The 17,934-nt window shown below is 41.0% G+C and overlaps 1 protein-coding gene across 5 annotated transcripts in view; it reads right to left on the bottom strand.

Annotated features, from left to right (window-relative positions):
* Window positions 1-17,934, bottom strand: part of mbnl3 (muscleblind-like splicing regulator 3) — a 37,458-nt gene that overhangs the window by 9,561 nt on the left and 9,963 nt on the right. For all 5 annotated transcript variants that reach the window (XM_042493251.1, XM_042493252.1, XM_042493255.1 and 2 more), the window contains 5 exons: window positions 10,167-10,331; window positions 8,594-8,797; window positions 8,258-8,497; window positions 6,922-7,075; window positions 1,624-1,718 (listed from right to left, as the gene is read on the bottom strand). In XM_042493251.1, coding sequence (XP_042349185.1) covers window positions 1,624-1,718; window positions 6,922-7,075; window positions 8,258-8,497; window positions 8,594-8,797; window positions 10,167-10,331 — 858 coding nt within the window. The remainder of the gene's footprint in view (window positions 1-1,623; window positions 1,719-6,921; window positions 7,076-8,257; window positions 8,498-8,593; window positions 8,798-10,166; window positions 10,332-17,934) is intronic.

Genomic DNA, 17,934 nt, shown 5'->3' with positions numbered 1-17,934 from the left:
GAGCCAGTATTTTAGCCCAAAGATGACTATTTGGTTTTCAACAGCAAGTGGTCAAGATTCAATAATAAAAATGTATTTTTTGAATAACTGTTACTATAATTGTAGAAATTAACCTGCCAAACAGGTGTAGTATTAGAGTTAGATAATCTGCCAAATTGTGTGCGTATTTTTCCTTCTACATTTTGTTCTTTATTCCAGGTACAGAAAAACATACAGGCCATAAAGCGAGAGTAAAACATTAAAGAAATACTTCACCCACAAAACAATCATCGTATATAGAGCTGCAGCCATATACTGGTTTTAAGTTATATCGTGATATGACAATTGACGGCCATAAAGCATGTGAATTTGCTTATTTACTGTATTGAAAATAAACGCAACTGGATGAATCTCACCTATATTTGTTTTATTTTCAAAAGGGAGACTTTCTATACATACTTCAATGACAAAAAAAGTTTCAATTATAACACTTGTTCAGCCCCCCAAAATAAATCCTTTGTTATTCCTTTAAAGGTCAATGTAACTGACGATAATAAAAACTGTGTAATACCGTAAACCGTGATATTTTCGTGATATAAGATGTAACTGATCCGTGAAAATTTCATGTTGTTGCAATTTGCATATCAATCACTCACCCTGTTCAGTTTTTCCTGCATGCCTCAACAATGAACAAAGAACCCAAAAAACAGGGAAAATTCTCGATGAATTTTAGTTAAAAACTATATCAAAAAAGCCGTTTGCATATTCAACCACAACTCGTGCATTGTGATCCGCGTCTCATTTATACATTCAGCATTTTTATTACAACTTCACCATTTAAAGCTCTTCTGCATATGAGTGTGTCTGAACTCTGCTGGTGCATTCCAGTTTAAAAACACTTTCCCAGGTTAGCTCCTTGACTGTGCCTTAGCCTGTATATATGTAGGTGTTTTATAAAATGTAAGGTTTTGGCAAAAATGCATTGTTGGTAAGTATTGATATGACTGGATAAAGGAGACTTAGATTATATTGCACAAGTTATGTGAGAGTTTGTAACTTAGCCCCCTTTACTTCAGTTCATCAAGAACCTTCTGTGTGAGAAAAACAAAGTTTTCATTTTCATTATCGTTCTGTGGGTCAAGTATTCCTTTAAATAGTTGCTCTAAAATCAGATTGGTGGTTTACAACTGTTTAAAGTAAATACACATAATTTAATCACAGTGTATATTGGAAAAGTGTATATTTTATTCACGGACAACTGCTAAACCCTCCTTGCTGTTTGGACAATTTTTGTCATGAAATGTGTCCCAATCTGTGTGACAGAAGGCAACTTAAAGGAAAAAAGAAAAGCAGAAGCGTTTAAATTATAGCTGAGTTGCTACTGATGCCAGACCACAAATACTGCAAGTCCAAAGTTTACATAAAAGACTGAGACAAGACAGTGAGGCAAGAAAAGTACGACATTTAGATGAAAACAGTTACTTATTTAAACTGTTTTCATTTGCTCACACCACAACAGACTGGAAAGTGAAGACAGATGAAATGTGAACAAAACACGTGACACTACGGATGACAGAAGACTACGAACAGGACTCAGGACCTACTGAGCTAAAAATAAAAGAGAACTGAAACGAAAGAGCAAACCTGATTCGAGGCGGCAGATTCAGCGTAAGGAACATTGGTGACTGGGGTCGAAGCCGACGAAACAGTGGAGGTGGTGGCACCGTGCATCATGGGAACTTTTATTCAGGCGAGTCAGACGAAACACAGAGGACGAGGATGTGGGCGGGGGGGAGGAGGTGGTTTTTGTTGTGGGGGGGGGGGAGGGGGACAGGAATGATATGGTTACCATGGCAAAATGTGTCGGATCAAAAATCATGGCACAAGTCAAGTGATATTGCCAGGATGAACAAACATCAAGACACATGCAAACGGAATAAGAGATAAAGAAAATCACAAATTCAATTAGCCAACCAGTTACAAAAGAAAAGAAAATGCACTGTTTCACCAACAAATGATCCTTAAACAAACGAGGCAATACACAGTCATACAATCTAATCAGACTGGAGTATCTGATATATTGTATTCAAATGGACGGGGCATGTGCATGGAGCAAGCAAATGATCCATAAGAGACAAAAAGCCTTTTCAGTAATGTCACAGATTTCGATCATCTCTTCTTTAGTCCTGTCAGTTGATAAATATATAGATTTTTTTTTGTTTGTGATCAGATTTAGCGACTGACTTTGCAAAGGTAAAGTTCAACATCTCACTCACACCTTTTATTCAGCTCATGCATGTCTTTGATAAAGGTGCTTTGCACAAAGACACATTTACATTAATTTCAAAATAAGATATTTGTATAATGTGAGACTCATTTGTTCTGCTTTCAAAAGGGATAACCCAATCAAATTTTGGGATGAATTAAAGGAAAACTCGACCAAGCAGCAACCCCTGAGGCTGAAAAATGAAGCCAAAAACTGTAATTCATCGAATGTCCACATGAGGCTGGCTCCGGAAACGAGTCAATCCCCACAGACCCCCAAAATATGATACCCAAAGTTTACGGCTAAAAATGAACGTTTACCGCCTGGTGCAAATAATGGTTTCAGTAGCTATCGGTAATTTCAACATTCATGACAACTGTAATGGGGTGAATTTTTATAACTCACCTGTTTGTATTTCATTAAGACTTAAAGTTATAAATATTTGAGGGCGGGGCCACATTGAGTGACATGCTGTCTGCGAGGCGCCACCACTGTGTGCGAGTCAGATCCACCCCTCGCTCCTCCACAGCTCCAACCTGGTCACTTCTGGCTCCAAAAAAAACAACAAAAAACAAGACGGCGGCGGCCGAAATGCTGAAGTCAAGGCTTCAGAACAGGAGTTCACAGATCCAGTGGGTGACTTCACAATAGCTACGTCCACTATTTTTTACAGTCTGTGGTTAATCGATTCGAGTAATACAATAAGCCTGAAATCAGGAGCTGTTTTGTCAAGTCTGAGAAAAATACAATATTATCTCCAGTTAGAGACCACAGATATGTTTGTAAACTCAGTATGTCATTTTACACTAAATTAAGAGCACTGTTGTCCAAAGACACAAACCATTAAGTTAATCAGTCATTCATTCCACTTGACCCTCTGCTACGGTGCATCCAACAGGGCTCCGAATCTACGATCAGACCAGGTTTAGCCAGTCTGGCTCTCGAGGTGACTTCTTTCCACCTTACAGCCAAAATCACTATTTTCCACTTTATAGTGAGTTTGGCATTTTGTAGAGCTGTGCAAATTTATGGTGACTATTACTGTATCTTTTATAGTTGACTCAAAATGACACACCATGTTTGGTGAATCTTGTCAACTTATAGTCACTAATCACTAAATCCCATCATGCATTGCAGAGAAGGAACAAAAGGAAGAGACGCACAGACTGGCAGGAGGAGAAAGAGCAGGGCGATTACAAGACTGCAACCTGTCGTACAAATGACTGATAATGTGGGCGTTTCCACGTAGCTCTGAAAGATGTTTTAAAAAGAGTATTATTGGGATACATTTATGATGGGAGTGCAGTTTGTTTTGTCCTTATGATGAGTTGTGTCTAATAAGAGCAGAGCAGGGAATCACAACACAAACAGCCGCAAAGTACTTTCCATTTCTCAGCTTGGGAAAATACATGCAGCACAATATCATTTACTTGTCACAAAAATGCATGTCGGTATTTATCATGGATGAACCAGTCAGTGTTCATCTGGCTCATTTGAACAGTGTGACAGTGTGATATCTGTGCAGAGAAAGCAACATTAGTGTCTGTCGAAATGTTTTCTTTCATTTTGATTATAAGCTCACTTTAGTCCTCCACATATACTTACTCAGATAGCGAGTAGAGAGAAGTGAGTGACTGCTTTCATACGCCGCCTATATCATTTTTAAAGCCCCTCTACACCCACACAGGTGTTTTCACTTATGTTGCCTGATTAGAGGTCTTTCGCAGGACTGTGTGGGCGAATACCACCGTGTTTGATGGAAATCCCACTCACACTTCTGCTGGTTTTGCTGCAGTTGTTGGGTGAATCAACATACTGTTAATCATTTAAGTTCTGTTACTTTCACCTGCAGAGATTTAATCAGTCAGGCTGATTGAAAACACAAGCGTGGGTCTGCAGAGCCTTTAAAAGGGAGCTTGTGACATAAAGCTTGCAAGATGTGTGCATTTACCAGGTAGGGAGGATTAAATGAAATGATGCTTTTTGGCTGCATTGTGGGAAATGTAGGATCTAGTGTTTTTGTAGCTAGAGCCCATATAATGCGCTCAGAGTCAGGATATCTTGATCTCTGCTCCTTCATTTTTTTTTATTATCTTAATTGATCCCCTTGCGAGTTCTCCAACATACGGAAGTAAAACGCTAAATCACCCAAAACTTCTGTAGCGTTCCCAACTGGAAACAAAAATGAGAGAGCTGCAAAAGTGCAGAAGTTGCTTTTTGCATCAGCAGCAGAGCACATCCTGGAGAATTAATTTCACTGTGACTGGAAAACTGTTTTTCTGCCTCCAGAGTTTCTATTTTTACTGGTGGTGAAATCATTTTTTCAAATGTGGCATATCATAATATCAGCACACAGTAATGATGGCAATAGTGGTAGTAGTAGTGAATAGGATATGGACGGGGAACACACACACACACACACACGCACACACACACACACACACAGTAAACCTTTTATGATTGGATCTACAAGATTCATGACTGCGATTAACATCAGCATCTGTGTGTGTGTCCTGGTTCTAGGATTTTCAAATATTTCAGTAGTATGTTGTGTATTTACTTATCATTGTGAACACCTCAGCACTGAGTTATCGCAGGTGAGACACCTGGTTCACCTGGTTTAGCTTCACACACACTGTATGAAATGTACTGAACAGATTTCAATAAACATGTAAAATTACAAAATTGTTCATAAAGTAGTCGCAGTGGTTATTTTCAGTGTCAGTTTAGTGAATATTTTCATCACACAGTCACAATAAACACAGGGAGCCACGGCTCTAAACCTGGCTCAGTTAAGACCTGTTTAGCTTTGTTTGTGGGAGGTTTAAGGTGGCTGTTGGTTTGGGCAGGGAAGCACATGTACACACACTAAGCCTGCTCGTACAGAGAAATGAATGAATGACTTGATAGACCAAAGAGGACATGAATATGACTGCAGAGGGGAAGACATGGTGACACAATGACACGACGCTGTGACACAGATGATGGGCGGAAAGCTATCGCGAGGTCGTCATTAGCTGACACAGTAATGTGGGGTACGCTCCTCTGTTATGACAACCTTAAAGGATCATCACAGCTCATTAACTGCAATTATAAGTTACTGAACATTACTGTTCAGTACCACCGCTTACATTTCAGCCCAGGATGGTGTCAAAATCTCCTAACAGACACTCAGAGCTCGTTACAGAGTAGTTCTCAATATTATTATCATATAATACTGTCGTTAGCTGCTTTTAAAGCTCCTTATTGCAAGTTTGTTCAAAACCACTTTTGACATAATAATGAATGATATAAGTACAAAATTCAAATATATTTATAACATTCATTTTTAGACGTTTGAATGTGGAGAAGTTACATATTTAATTAGCTGAAAACATGCCAGCAGTACAGTCATCCTGCTATTTATGCATCGATCATTAAATCAGGACTCTTGTCCACCACACACAGTGACGTTACTGATCTCCAGCTATGATCCGGCTGACCTGCCAATGTCTCCTGAGGGCAGTAACATGCACGCGACAGAGCCTGTCACATGATGTGAGGACACGATCAGCAGATCAGAGGGACAGTGGCAAGAGAACAACAAAAATTAGGACGACGAGTTGTCGTAAAGTAAAGAAAAAAGGTGTAATCGTCAACAGCAGCTCGAGAGGAGTGAACAGCTTCAGGTTAGTGTCGGCAACACGAGGCTGTGACAGCGAATGCACACGTGTGCCGACACGAAAAAAAAAACACATCAGTGAAAAGCAAACTGCTTTCAGTGGACGAGCAGACGTTGAAGCTTTGATCAGTATTTTTACGTTGTAGAGGAGATATAATCAAGCAGCAAGAAAGGAAGATAAAAGCTGTATATAATACACGAGTGCAGCAGTCGTCAGTATCTTCAGGTACAGTCAGTCAGTATGTGGGTGTTTTGGCCTCCATGTTGTATAATTAAGGCATGTGGTGTATCAATAATTCATGTCTGACAGCCTTCGGATATTTCACTACCCACTGTTTCTTTACAGCTAAACATGACATGAAAAATGTCTCCTCTGTGTTGATACCTGCTAACGTCGCCGGTATCATGATTTGCCAAATATGTGTCAACATTTTTATGTCCCTCTCAGGTTTCTCTTTTAGTGGCACATCTTCAGTTTCATCTGGTGCTGCAGCCTAATGATTTGTTTTTTTCCATCTATTGATTAGTTGTTTGAGCTCTACTTCTACCAAAGTCAAGGCTTAAATCTAAAGGTGACCGTGTCTTTGCCATCAGGGCCCCTCGGTTTTGGAACGAGCTGCCTGGAGAGATAAGGCTGGAAGAATCAGTGACCTCTTTTAAATCACTTCTTATAATCCATTTTTATAGACTTGTCAATGTGAAATCATCTATTCTTAATTTGTCTTTTAATTTTACCTTTTCAATTTTTTTATTCTGTCTTGATCTTTCCTCTTCTTCTTATTATTATTAAAAATATTTTCTGTTTATTGCGCTATTGTTTCTGCCTCTAATCTCTTGTTTAATTCTACCTTAATTCTTGTCTGGCCTTTGTTGAACATTTTTGTTTGGCTTTTATTGTTATCGTCTCTGGGATTTCTTGCCTCAGCTGCTTTGCAAACACTGGTTTTAAAGGTGCTATATAAATAAAGTTATTATCACTGGAAGTGTGTGGTATTCAGTGTGTGCAGAGACTCACCAGTGGGGATGAAGGCTGGCTGCTGGAGCTGCATGTTAGCCAGGGCTTGATGGTAGTGGAACATGCTGGGGTTGAAGACGGCGGCAGCAGCTCCGTTGCTCTTCTCTAAGATCGGCCTCTTTGGTAGCGGCTGCATGGCACCTGGAGGCAGAGCCTGGGCAGGACGGGAGAAGTTGTATCTATTATTTGGTGTTATATAAGAGTGAACAAACGGTCAGCTCTTGAGCATCCAGTCGGCATGTTTCTGTTTACCGCCACAAGGGGACACTGCGGTATCTCAGATTAGCTAAAGTGATATAGGATGGCTCAGAGGTCAGGCCAAGAGCAAAGCGGGATTGCTACGATTTCATTCACTAATGGGGTCGGTGCTGAAACATCAAACTGCAGCAGAGGACAACCAGGAGAACTTTTTACTCATAAACTCAGGGAAATGCAATTATAACATGAAAACGCACATATAAATATCACGTTATAGTATGTGACGCAGACCTGTCGTTTTAAAGCTCAGTCTGTCTTTAATTACTCTAATTTATTTACGTTTCAATGAATACTGACAGCAACAAAAATGAAAGAATGACAGTAAGTATGAAACCTTGGATACACTGTGTTTCTAATTTTTTGTACTAATTTTTCCGATACTGTTTTCCTTGTTTTTCTGCATCGGCACTGCAGATTGACCTGATTATGTTACAGCTGCTCTCAGTGCTAACTTTAGCTCCTGTAGCTGAGAGTACTCAGACACATGCACAGCAGCAGATATTCATGAAAAAACATAATCCCCAGAATACATTAACAAATTTCAAGCTGGCAGACATCCAGTGACGTCATGAGTGAAGTACCTTTATTTTCTTGCTTTTGGAGAGCCCCTCCAAAAACCAGCCAAAGTGATATTTAACCTGTAATAAACTAAACAAACTGCTGAAAACAAGAAAACGCAATGTCCGCGCTGAAGAAAGATGCAGAAATAAAGGCAAGGCGAACAAAGAAGACGAGAAACGAGGCCAAGTGGACCCCTCGCTACATATGGGTGACACTCTGCGGAAGAAAACATGGCGACAGTATACTGACACAGACATTAAAGCTACTCTATCTAAAGTCAAAGTTTCCCTCGCTGATGTGCTGAAACGCACGACTGCACTGAACCAGTTTAAAATGAAAATAAAAATAAAAAATTCAAACTGGCTGAGGGATACTGTGATCCCCTGATCCTTTGTTGCGTCCGTAAACAATATCCAAGTAGAGAGTTAAGAGGCTGAGTGTTGGCTTGCACCTGTGTGTGAAAATCTGTGTTTATTTTTGGTATAAAGAACAAAGCGTTCTCAGTGTTTGGACTCACCAGGCCTGCGGACGCTGTGTTGTGACTGGCTTGGTGCTGTGCAGCCTTGATCCTGGCCTGCAGGTGAGCTGGGGGATGGAAGTACTTGCACTTGTCTCGGCTGCAGCGGCCTTTAATGTAGTCCATGCACACGATGACAGAGTTCTCGCTGCAGTCCACCATGCCTGCCTCCAGAGGGTGAGCGTAGCGGCAGTCACTCTCACCCCGCGTGCAGTTACCACGCTGGAATTCTCGACAGACCTGGGAGGGCAGACGGGAGCAATGGTCAACATTTACCTTTCGACAGACTTTGGATAAACATAGAAACACAACAACTGCGCTGTGCAGGCCGCATACTTCCAGCTTGTCTGTGCGCACATGTTTTTGTGCGGAGGTGCCGTTGCCCATGGCTGCCAGGCCGGTGGGACTCCCAGGGACCAGCAGGGGTGTACTGGGCAGCAGCTCAGGCATCAAGCCCATGCCTGGGCCCATGTGGCTCAGATATGGACTGAACGCCATACTGGGACTCGTTGCCAGGGAGGGCGTCACTGGGAATGTTGTCTGAGGGAAGGAGAGAAGGGCAGAGACCAGAGAGACAAAACAAGTTACGGCAGAGCGTTCTCTGGAAATAGGAGAGGGATTTGGTGGTGACATAACCGGCACTGTGGGTTTTATTGCCATGCTACTTTAAACACTAACAAAACCTGTGCATGAATATTGTTAACCAACTTGCGTGTCACTTTTGACTCACCAAATTTGACATTACCATGTAAAAAGATGAAGCAGGGTGAGGATTTCTGGCACAACTTCTCCTACTTCCAAGGAGCATGGAGAAAGCCAAAAGCCCGAAATGCATATTTCATATTCATATTAAAAAAATATTAAATGAGCAAAATTCTCAGGCCTTGCCCCCTTAACCAGCACTAAGCACTGAGGGTTCCCACACATTTTCATGTCCTTTCACGGACCCATAATCTTTTTCTTCATTTAAAAAAAATAACACATTCAACACACATTCTACTTAAACCAAATTTCATCTGAATTACATGAAGGAAGAGATGGAGCACAGGGAGGAAATGAAGAAACATACGGGATTTTAAACAACACGTTGTCCCACATTGATGCATTACGTCGACAGCTACAGATAATTTTTTTCCCGTTATCTTACATTACAGGGAAGGTCATCCACAGAAGATTACTGTTACGATTCCAATGAAATGTCAAGACTTTTCCAAAACTTGCAATTATTTTTACTAATTCCACGACTTTTCCAGACCTGGAAAATATGGCTGGATGATTTTACCAGGTTTTACATTAGCGTGGGAATCCTACCTATTTTATTTTTATCAGTTGCAGGGCTGGTCAAGATATTGATATCGTGATATGAGACTAAATATTGCCTTAGATTTTGGATGTCATAATATCGCAAGTGTTGTCTTTTCCTGATTTTAAAGGCTGCATCGAAGTAAAATTATGAGAATTTCTAAACTTACCAGACTGTTCTATTTTTTGCCATTACCCACTTAAACATTATATAAAAATTACTGGTGATTATTTATCAAAAATCGAATTGTAATACATATAGTTTTCCAGATATTTGTAAAAAAGCGCCAATAGTCAGTCCTACAATGTCCCTGTAATATCGATATCGAGGTATTTGGTAAAAAATATCGTGATATTTGATTTTCTCCATATCTCGCAGCCCAAATTAGAGGACAGAAGTCAGAGGAAATCTGACTGTGGACAGAACTTGATGCAAGCACCAACAGAGAGTCCAATATTATTCCTTATAAAACAAAATAAATGCCACCCTGTTGCAGGCTAAAACACCTCACAGTGCACAGAGCGCAGTCAGTATTTTGATAAATAAATTACATTTTCAACACATCACAATGATTTAAAAGCTGTAGCTTTAGTGCGGGCTGCTCACTATGGGCTGCAACTGTGCTCCAGGAAGCATGAACTGCATCTGTTGAGCCAACATGGCCGCTGCAGCCTTCTGCTGGATCAGGTTGTTCCTCCCGTTAATCTCCAGCTGGGTTTTCAGGTGCGGCGGTGGGTGCAGGTATTTACAGTTCTCACGGGTGCAGCGCCCCTGAGGAGGAGAGGAGGGAGGGAAGATCAGTGTGAGAGCCGACAGACACGGTGACTCTGAGAACAATGTGACAATAAATCAACCCGGGGTGTGTCTTGACATGGAGAGCTCATGTTATTGCAGCAACCAAGCTAAGTTTAGCACTCATCCACTAAATCAAGTACAATTTGTTGAACTAAACATCAAGAATCAGGCGTGTTTACAGAGCAGAACTACGTACAGTAAATTCTGGTGAACTAAAGCACTAATGAAGTCCCTGAAGGCTGCATATGGATAATTCATGAGAGATGTGAAACCACTTTCTAAAAATGTTCATCATTAAAAGAGTGCTACGCTGGAATCTACGAGCAAAACAGAAATGTAGAAATTTAACTGGCTGTCATTGAAAGGTGTTTCTCGTCTCTGCAAACAAATTACTTTGAGTTTCTGAGCTGTAATCAAACTTTCATTTTCATACTGTTAACGCGCCCTTCATTTGAAGCAATGTGAAATGACAGGTGGAGTGTTTGAGCCAGCTTTGGATTTTTCCACAGAGGCACGGCAGATGTCAGATAAACCTCGCTGACATTACAGGAGATAAAGCTGCAGAGTGAAAACACATGCTCGACTCTCACCGTCCTGTACCAATCCCTCTGTGTCTCCACCTGGTATTTATCAGTCAATACATAAGATACTTAACAGGAAGAGAAAAACATTAATATAGTAAGTAATAAAACAAGTATATGTAAAGTGCCTAATATGGGAGTGAATGAGGAATAGACCCTAAGCTTATTTTCTTTTTAATTGTAATATTTTTTCCTTGCATTTGTAGTAAACTTGCATAATATTGTCAGCGGTGGTAGCAGTATTCACATCCTTTACTTACGTAAAAGTAGCAACTTCACAATGTAGGGATACAAGTCCTGCATTGAAAATGTTACTAAATCAGAATCAGAATCAGAAATACTTTATTGAGCAAGTATTACCAGCAAAATGTACTCAAAGGGACCCCAAACGTCTTTTTACAATGTAGATTTTTTTTTGCAGATTTCAGAGAGGTGATAGTTCATTATTTCACAGAGGAATTGTGGATTCAAAACTTCTGGATGAATCCGAGTTATGCAATACAGTAACACCTTTTGTAGTGCGTGCTGCATCATGCCCGAGGGAGCCAGTTCCTACTTACAAGCACACAGCCATAGCATCATGTGACCTATAAAAGCCAAAAAAAAAAAGTTTTTTCATTGCAGTTTTGCGAAATATGTCTTTTTCAAATAACCTGAAATACCACCTCAAGCGAGCATAAAAACTTGTCTGCGGTAAATTAGTTTTTTTTTTAACTGATGTGTTTTCATTAGCCGTATTTCATATTAGCAATGTCAATTTGTGCAATTTAAGGGTTAATGGAGACCCGCCTTGTGTCGTCATTTCCAAATGTCTCTGTTTTTGCCTGTCAAAACAAACTTACTTTTCCTGTTTAACTTTTCAAACTTAAACAGGGTCAGCAGCCTTTTCAAAAGTCTCTGTTTCAGTTGTAGTGCAACTAGTTTGGATGCTCGGCGTAATCGTAAGAACAGTTACAATTGGTGGTTATAATTCAGCAGATAGAAAATAGTTCCTACATGAAACTGCTTACAAAAAGGTCTGTGGATTATTTTGAGTAACCGGGTCATGATTTCTTTAAAGAGATGTTGCTGTTGAGTTTTTCAAATGCATTTTTTGATGTTTTGAGCACCACAAGCCGAGTGCCATCTTGTTCCATTATATTAGAGAGAAGGCAGACATCTCTACAGCCGATATCTCTGACACTCGGCAATTTGCACCAAAACAATCTACACTGATAAATAGCACTACAAAGTAAGAGGAAAATGTGTATTATTTATTTTGGGATAAACTGTCCCTTTAAACGTATTAAAAGTACATTTACTGATACAGAGAAAATTGGTGATTTTTTTTCTTTTCACCTTCAGAAGGTCAGAATACGGTTGGTTTAAAAACAAGGTTTAAATCAAAGGGAAGGACAGTTTTTATTAAGTGTTGCACTTTTCTATCAGAACAGAGTGTCCCAATAAAAACAATTCATAATTTAAAAAAACAAAATATGCTGATCTGATGAACACAGAGACCTCTTCATGACTATTCATTAACAAATGCAGCAAGTTGGCTGAGCAGCAATCGTCTGCTGTCAGGCTTTATGTGCAAACTCAAAGCATTTCTATTTGTCTTGCATGCAAAGCTTCATTCATCACATGCAGGCTTAAACAACGACGGCAGACAGTTTGTGAGACTGTAACCACATGCAAAGTAGATTAACTTTATAATAAATTTGACAGAAATAGCGTGAAATTGTGCTCAAAATATATTCTCAGAGGTCACATTGCTCAGCAAGATTTTGGGTTATAAATTAAACTGAATATTGGATAAAAGTTGAGCTGCAGTTTCTTTGACGAGCCTAACACTCTGACTTTCCCCTAAAAATGTCAGTGCCAGTAATTAATCTTGTGATCAATGGATTGTTTTGTAAAACTGTGGATAAAAAAACCCAAGTTAACTAATGAACTTAGATGGCTATAATTCTGTATTTTAGTCAGGGGAGACTCATCAAGATTCACCATTTTTGATCAAAAGTCATTCTTTATGCTCATTTTTCTTCTTGTCATATTTGGCTTCTTGTCAAACCGTAAATCAGATTTTGAGCCACTTATCTAAAAGCAATTCATTTTGCCCCAGAATGTCGTTAAAGCTGTGTCCTTCCTCGCTACCGGAGTCAGTGGGGAAGGTGAAGATGGTGCTGCAGGAACACTGCAGGTCAACACACACACTCAGAGGAAAAAACTGCAGTCTCCATTAAACCCCTGGGCCGACAGCAGCTGTCTGGCCCTGCAGATGAGCTGTTAACCCGCTAAACTACCTCCACTGAGCGTGCTCTGTCGTCAGACCACACCCACACAAAACCAGCTCTCATTAGGTGATTGTACCACACGGCCGGCAACGGGGGATAAAAAACTGAAGACAAACTGACGTCATGGTGCAGAGACTCTGACTGTGATGAATGATGTCGCGCTGAGATGAGGACACAAAAAAGCAGCAGGAGAGCTATATAGGACAAACCGCAGTGTCTCCTACACCAGCATCCAGAAGGGATTCACGCGACCTCACGCAAAAAGCACACAACCAAAACATGCAGCAGCCTGAAAAACGGTCAGGTCGGTACACAAGGCTTACACAAACACTCTCGCCTACACTGGAGAGGCGAGCAAGCTTTGCGTCAGCGAGCTGTGTGTTTAGGGATGAGTCTGTGATGAGATGCGAGTCCCATGAGCCCAGCAGGCTCAAACTCACAGGGAATGTAAAGTATCTATTTATGAGCCTAATGATGCACTTTATGCTCCAAAAACATAGATTCAGATGCAAAGCCTTCACAAAAGCTATGAAATCTGAAGTGGAGAGGGAGGCCGATAAAACGTGGCGTTGAGGAGGTCAGGAATCTCCCTCTGGTTGCCATAGCAACACACTACGCAACACAGAGAAAGTCCCTGTTAGTACTGTAGTGTGCTGTTGATGCATTCAGAGAGAAAAGAGGTATGAGGCATCGATTAATCAAATAATAAACAAACATCTACAGGCTACAACTTAGAGTGGAAATAGAGTATTTTTGCTTTGACTTATTATGAAGTAAATATTGATTGCACAATGTCGTGGGTTTAGATGGGTTTCCTGTAATACCTCTTCTAACATAGGCCTATACTGAGCGAGCAAACTGGCAGATGGAGCGCCACTGTTAGTTTAAGCAGAGCGCCGATTGTTCGACGAAGTGAGCTAAGGGAGGGCGAGGGTTAGCGATAGGTCTGTTGTTTGTGTTATTGTTTTCTAGCACACGGTATATGTTTGTTTTCCCAGCATTAGGTTATGTTTTTCATGTCCCAACTGGAGTTATTTCCTACCATGCAGGTGCATCTGCTCGTTGGTCGATCACTTCGGTTTTTACGGTGTGTTTAGGTGCACCTTTCTGGCCAAGACACAGGCAACAAAACAATCTGCTTTTGTCGATACTAGTTGTTTGATGTCAGTTTGGTGTGTCTGGACCATTGACTGTATATAAAGACAAGATCGCCCCCTGGTGTCTGTCTGCAGTATAGGTCACAGAGCCTGCCCCTCCGTGGTAGTGAATGGTCATAGGCCAAACTAAAAACTCAAAGTACACATCAAATACATTTTTCCCAAAGATGGTTTCTGTCACTGAAGGTAGTTCTCATTACCCTAATGTTTGTTTTTGTTTTCCTGATAAGTTCAGTTTTAATAAGATATTAAATAATCCAAAAAGGGGATTTTCTCCGCCATGACTGACAGCTGTGACAGCCAATCTGTGCGATCGCATTCAATGGAGCTGCTCGAGATTGTTCAGACAGATGATGTGGCGGGAATTCCCAAATCGCGGATATCGCTACTGCGCAGACTTTGGCTCTCAATGACATCAACATCGCAATGCCCGTACCTCGGATATTTTAGACTCACTTGAGCATAGCGGGGGTAAGCGGGGGTGTGTCGTCCATCTTTATATACAGTCTATGTTCTGGACCTTAATATGACAGACTCTGAGAACTTGTGTTGGGCATTTTGATCTATTTTCTTTCATGTTATAGACCCAAAAAATGAATCGACAGTGTTCTGTGGACTAGTCGATAATGAAAACTACTGTTACTTGCGGTCCTACCATGATGTCATCCATACAGCTGTTTAATCTGCTGTACGTTGGGCAGATGTGATGTCCACACTAATCATTTGAGATGACAGCAGCACTTCAGTTAACAAGGTAAAAAGATCTAGGCGGTGAGCTCCCCCCCTCCCTCCCCTCTCTCCCCTGCAGCAGGTTCAAGCAAAGCTAATGGAGGAGCAACAGGGAACGGCAGCTCGGACCGAGCCGGAGATGCCAGATATGGGAAGGACAGTGAGGAGGGAGGCCATTAGCAGATAAATCCATAAAATTAACAAAGATGGGAGGGGTGGGCGGAGAGCGGGAGGAAGGAGTGATGCTGTAAAGCGGCTCGAGTGTGGTGCTTCTTTGTTTTTTCCAGTCAGTCGACCAAAAACAACGGCTGTCAGCTGAGAATAATCCTGAACAATTTGGACAGAAACGCTGCTGTAAAGAGGTGGTTGTTGACACACGGTGTTGGCACTAAAGCCCCGCTGCAGCTCTTGATAAAGAAAGCCGCTTTGACCTTCAACTGTCACCAACTTCAGTGCTTTCTCCGACAACGTGACCCCGGGGCTTCAAACAACCGAACATGGCCTTTAATATTCGTTCACTGCCTTTGGTACAAAGCAGTTCGCCTCTTTCTGCCATCAATGCAACCAGTACAGAGCCAGACTGTTGCTCTGTGCTAAAAACAGCCGTGCCACTCAGGAAGATCAAACTATCCAATGGGTACGCACTCCTGTGCTGTTGCTAGGCCCCCCTCTCTGTTTCTCTCCCTCTCTCTCCCTCGCCATCTCCCTCCTGCTCTGGAGGACATAACACAGAAAAATGGCTGAATAATAAATTCTAACTCAATAAACGAGGAGACAGCAGCTGCACTCAGACAGAAAGCCCCTTGTCTGGGTCTCACTTTTTCTCCGCATGAAAGCTGGTCGAGCAAAACACACACTCGACGTCAACAACAGCAGCAGCGTTTTCTCGATTTTAGCGCAATCGGCCATCGATAGTCGGAGCTCTTTCAAAATAAAGTGAAGCATCATCACCTCTCAGACTGTTTTTTCGCTGTGTATGAGTGGAGCTAGTGTTGTGGTTCTGCGGTGGAGACGAGAGTCAGGAGAGCAGCTGATGTGATGCTGAAGCATCGACGAGCCCTCATCACTGATGGACGGACAGACTGTTGGCAAAGTGGCTTTACGGGAAATTTCCATCACGCACCGGCTAAATGGGAACAATAAATATCATAATAACCCGAAGACAGACTCTGACAGTGTTATATGTATGTATGTGTGTTCATTTTACGAGAATCATATGTCTTTTTGCCTGGTTTAACCCTTTGAAACCCGGATGATATCGGTTTTCTTGTGTCTTTCACAAGCCTTTAAACCTAAGCAAATCGGTCTGGTTTCTTTTCAAAACATGAAAAAGACAATGAGCAATAAAATGGGAAAGAAAAAGAGAGAGAAAATTAGAAAATAGGGAAAATGTCCAGAAAAGTACATATATACATATATATTTTTTTTTTTTAATTTTCCATCACTTTATGAAGGTCATTTCCTTGTTTATCATTGTTTTTACTGCTTTTTTCCCCATGTGATTTTATCGTAACTTCTTTTCAGGTTACTTCCTATTAATTTGTTTTTACTTCTCTTTTCTTCTTTCTAATTTTCAGATAGTTTTCTTGATCATTTTTTTGCAAATTTTTGGGTCATTTCTCGATAAGTTGCTCTTTGCCTTCTGCCCTTGTTTTTGAAAGAAATCAAGCTAATTTGCTCAGGTTTCTTTTATTAACCATACATGATAACCAGACACCTGCGATGCAGGTGTTTAACTAGAAACAACAAAAAGACCACAGAGCTTGGAAGAAGGGTTATTTGTGTAACCAATATGGAAACAGCTAAATCGAGTTAGAACCATGTAAATTTTTGATATTTTTGAGTCTGGACGTCCAAATAGACCAACATTGGGAAGAGCGGGGACGTCTGGGATGACGTCAGCTATTCAACAAAGGCAATTACATCCATTACAAGCATGCAACATATAACTTGTCAGGTGTTATCCCTTAAAAATACCATGTGACACCATCAGAGACATTGCGACATCATTTATACTGTGGTAACTATTCCTGTAATATATCTGGTTGTATTACATCATTGCAGGCAATAGTGAGAATAAGTGAGACTGCTTAAAGGCCGTCATCCCCCGCTCCTCTCTCTCCCTTTTCTGTTTGTCTCTCGGCAATATGCCGTCTACTAAAGGCAAAAATAACCTTTATAAGTGGAGTCAGCAATTCTGGAGAAAGACTGTTGATATTTGAAATAAAACAGATATATCTCTCAAGTAATACACCATCCCTCTCGGTACCACTCCCTTTCTCTTCATACAGCCATGGCCTTTCCTCTGTCCTGTGCACAAATGACCCCCGATGATGAAATAGTGTAATAAAATAGTGTTGAGTAGCTCGTGCCAAATGTCTGTGATTGTTTCCCATTTCTAATCTTACTCCACCCAAATTAGCTTGTGTATGTGGGTTTTTAAATGAGGAAAACCCATAAAAAATAGACTGCTTTCCCATTGCCAGACCATAGACAAGTATGCCTTTGTGTTTTTTCCTTCCTGGGTGTGCTACATTACAGACGCGCCAGAATAGTATAGCAGTATGGAGGCCAGTGAAAATGTTACGATGGCTTAGGAGGAAGAGCGGTTCGATCCCTCCAGTCTGAAGTGTCCTTGGGCAAAATACTGAACCCAACATTGCTCATGATGGCTGTGCCATCTGTGTGTAAATGTTTAAAAAGCTGAGTAGCAGGTGGCACCTATACGTTTGCCTCGGCGACCAGTGGGTGAATGTGACTCTTAGTATAAAAGCACCTTGAGTAGCTGGAAGACTAGAAAGGCGCTAATTACTAATACAGGTCCATTTACCATTCT

This window comes from Plectropomus leopardus, chromosome 9, assembly GCF_008729295.1.
Source record: "Plectropomus leopardus isolate mb chromosome 9, YSFRI_Pleo_2.0, whole genome shotgun sequence".
Lineage (NCBI taxonomy): Eukaryota > Metazoa > Chordata > Actinopteri > Perciformes > Serranidae > Plectropomus > Plectropomus leopardus.
Note: the sequence above shows the minus strand (reverse complement) of the source record. Positions and strands in the feature narration are given on the sequence as shown.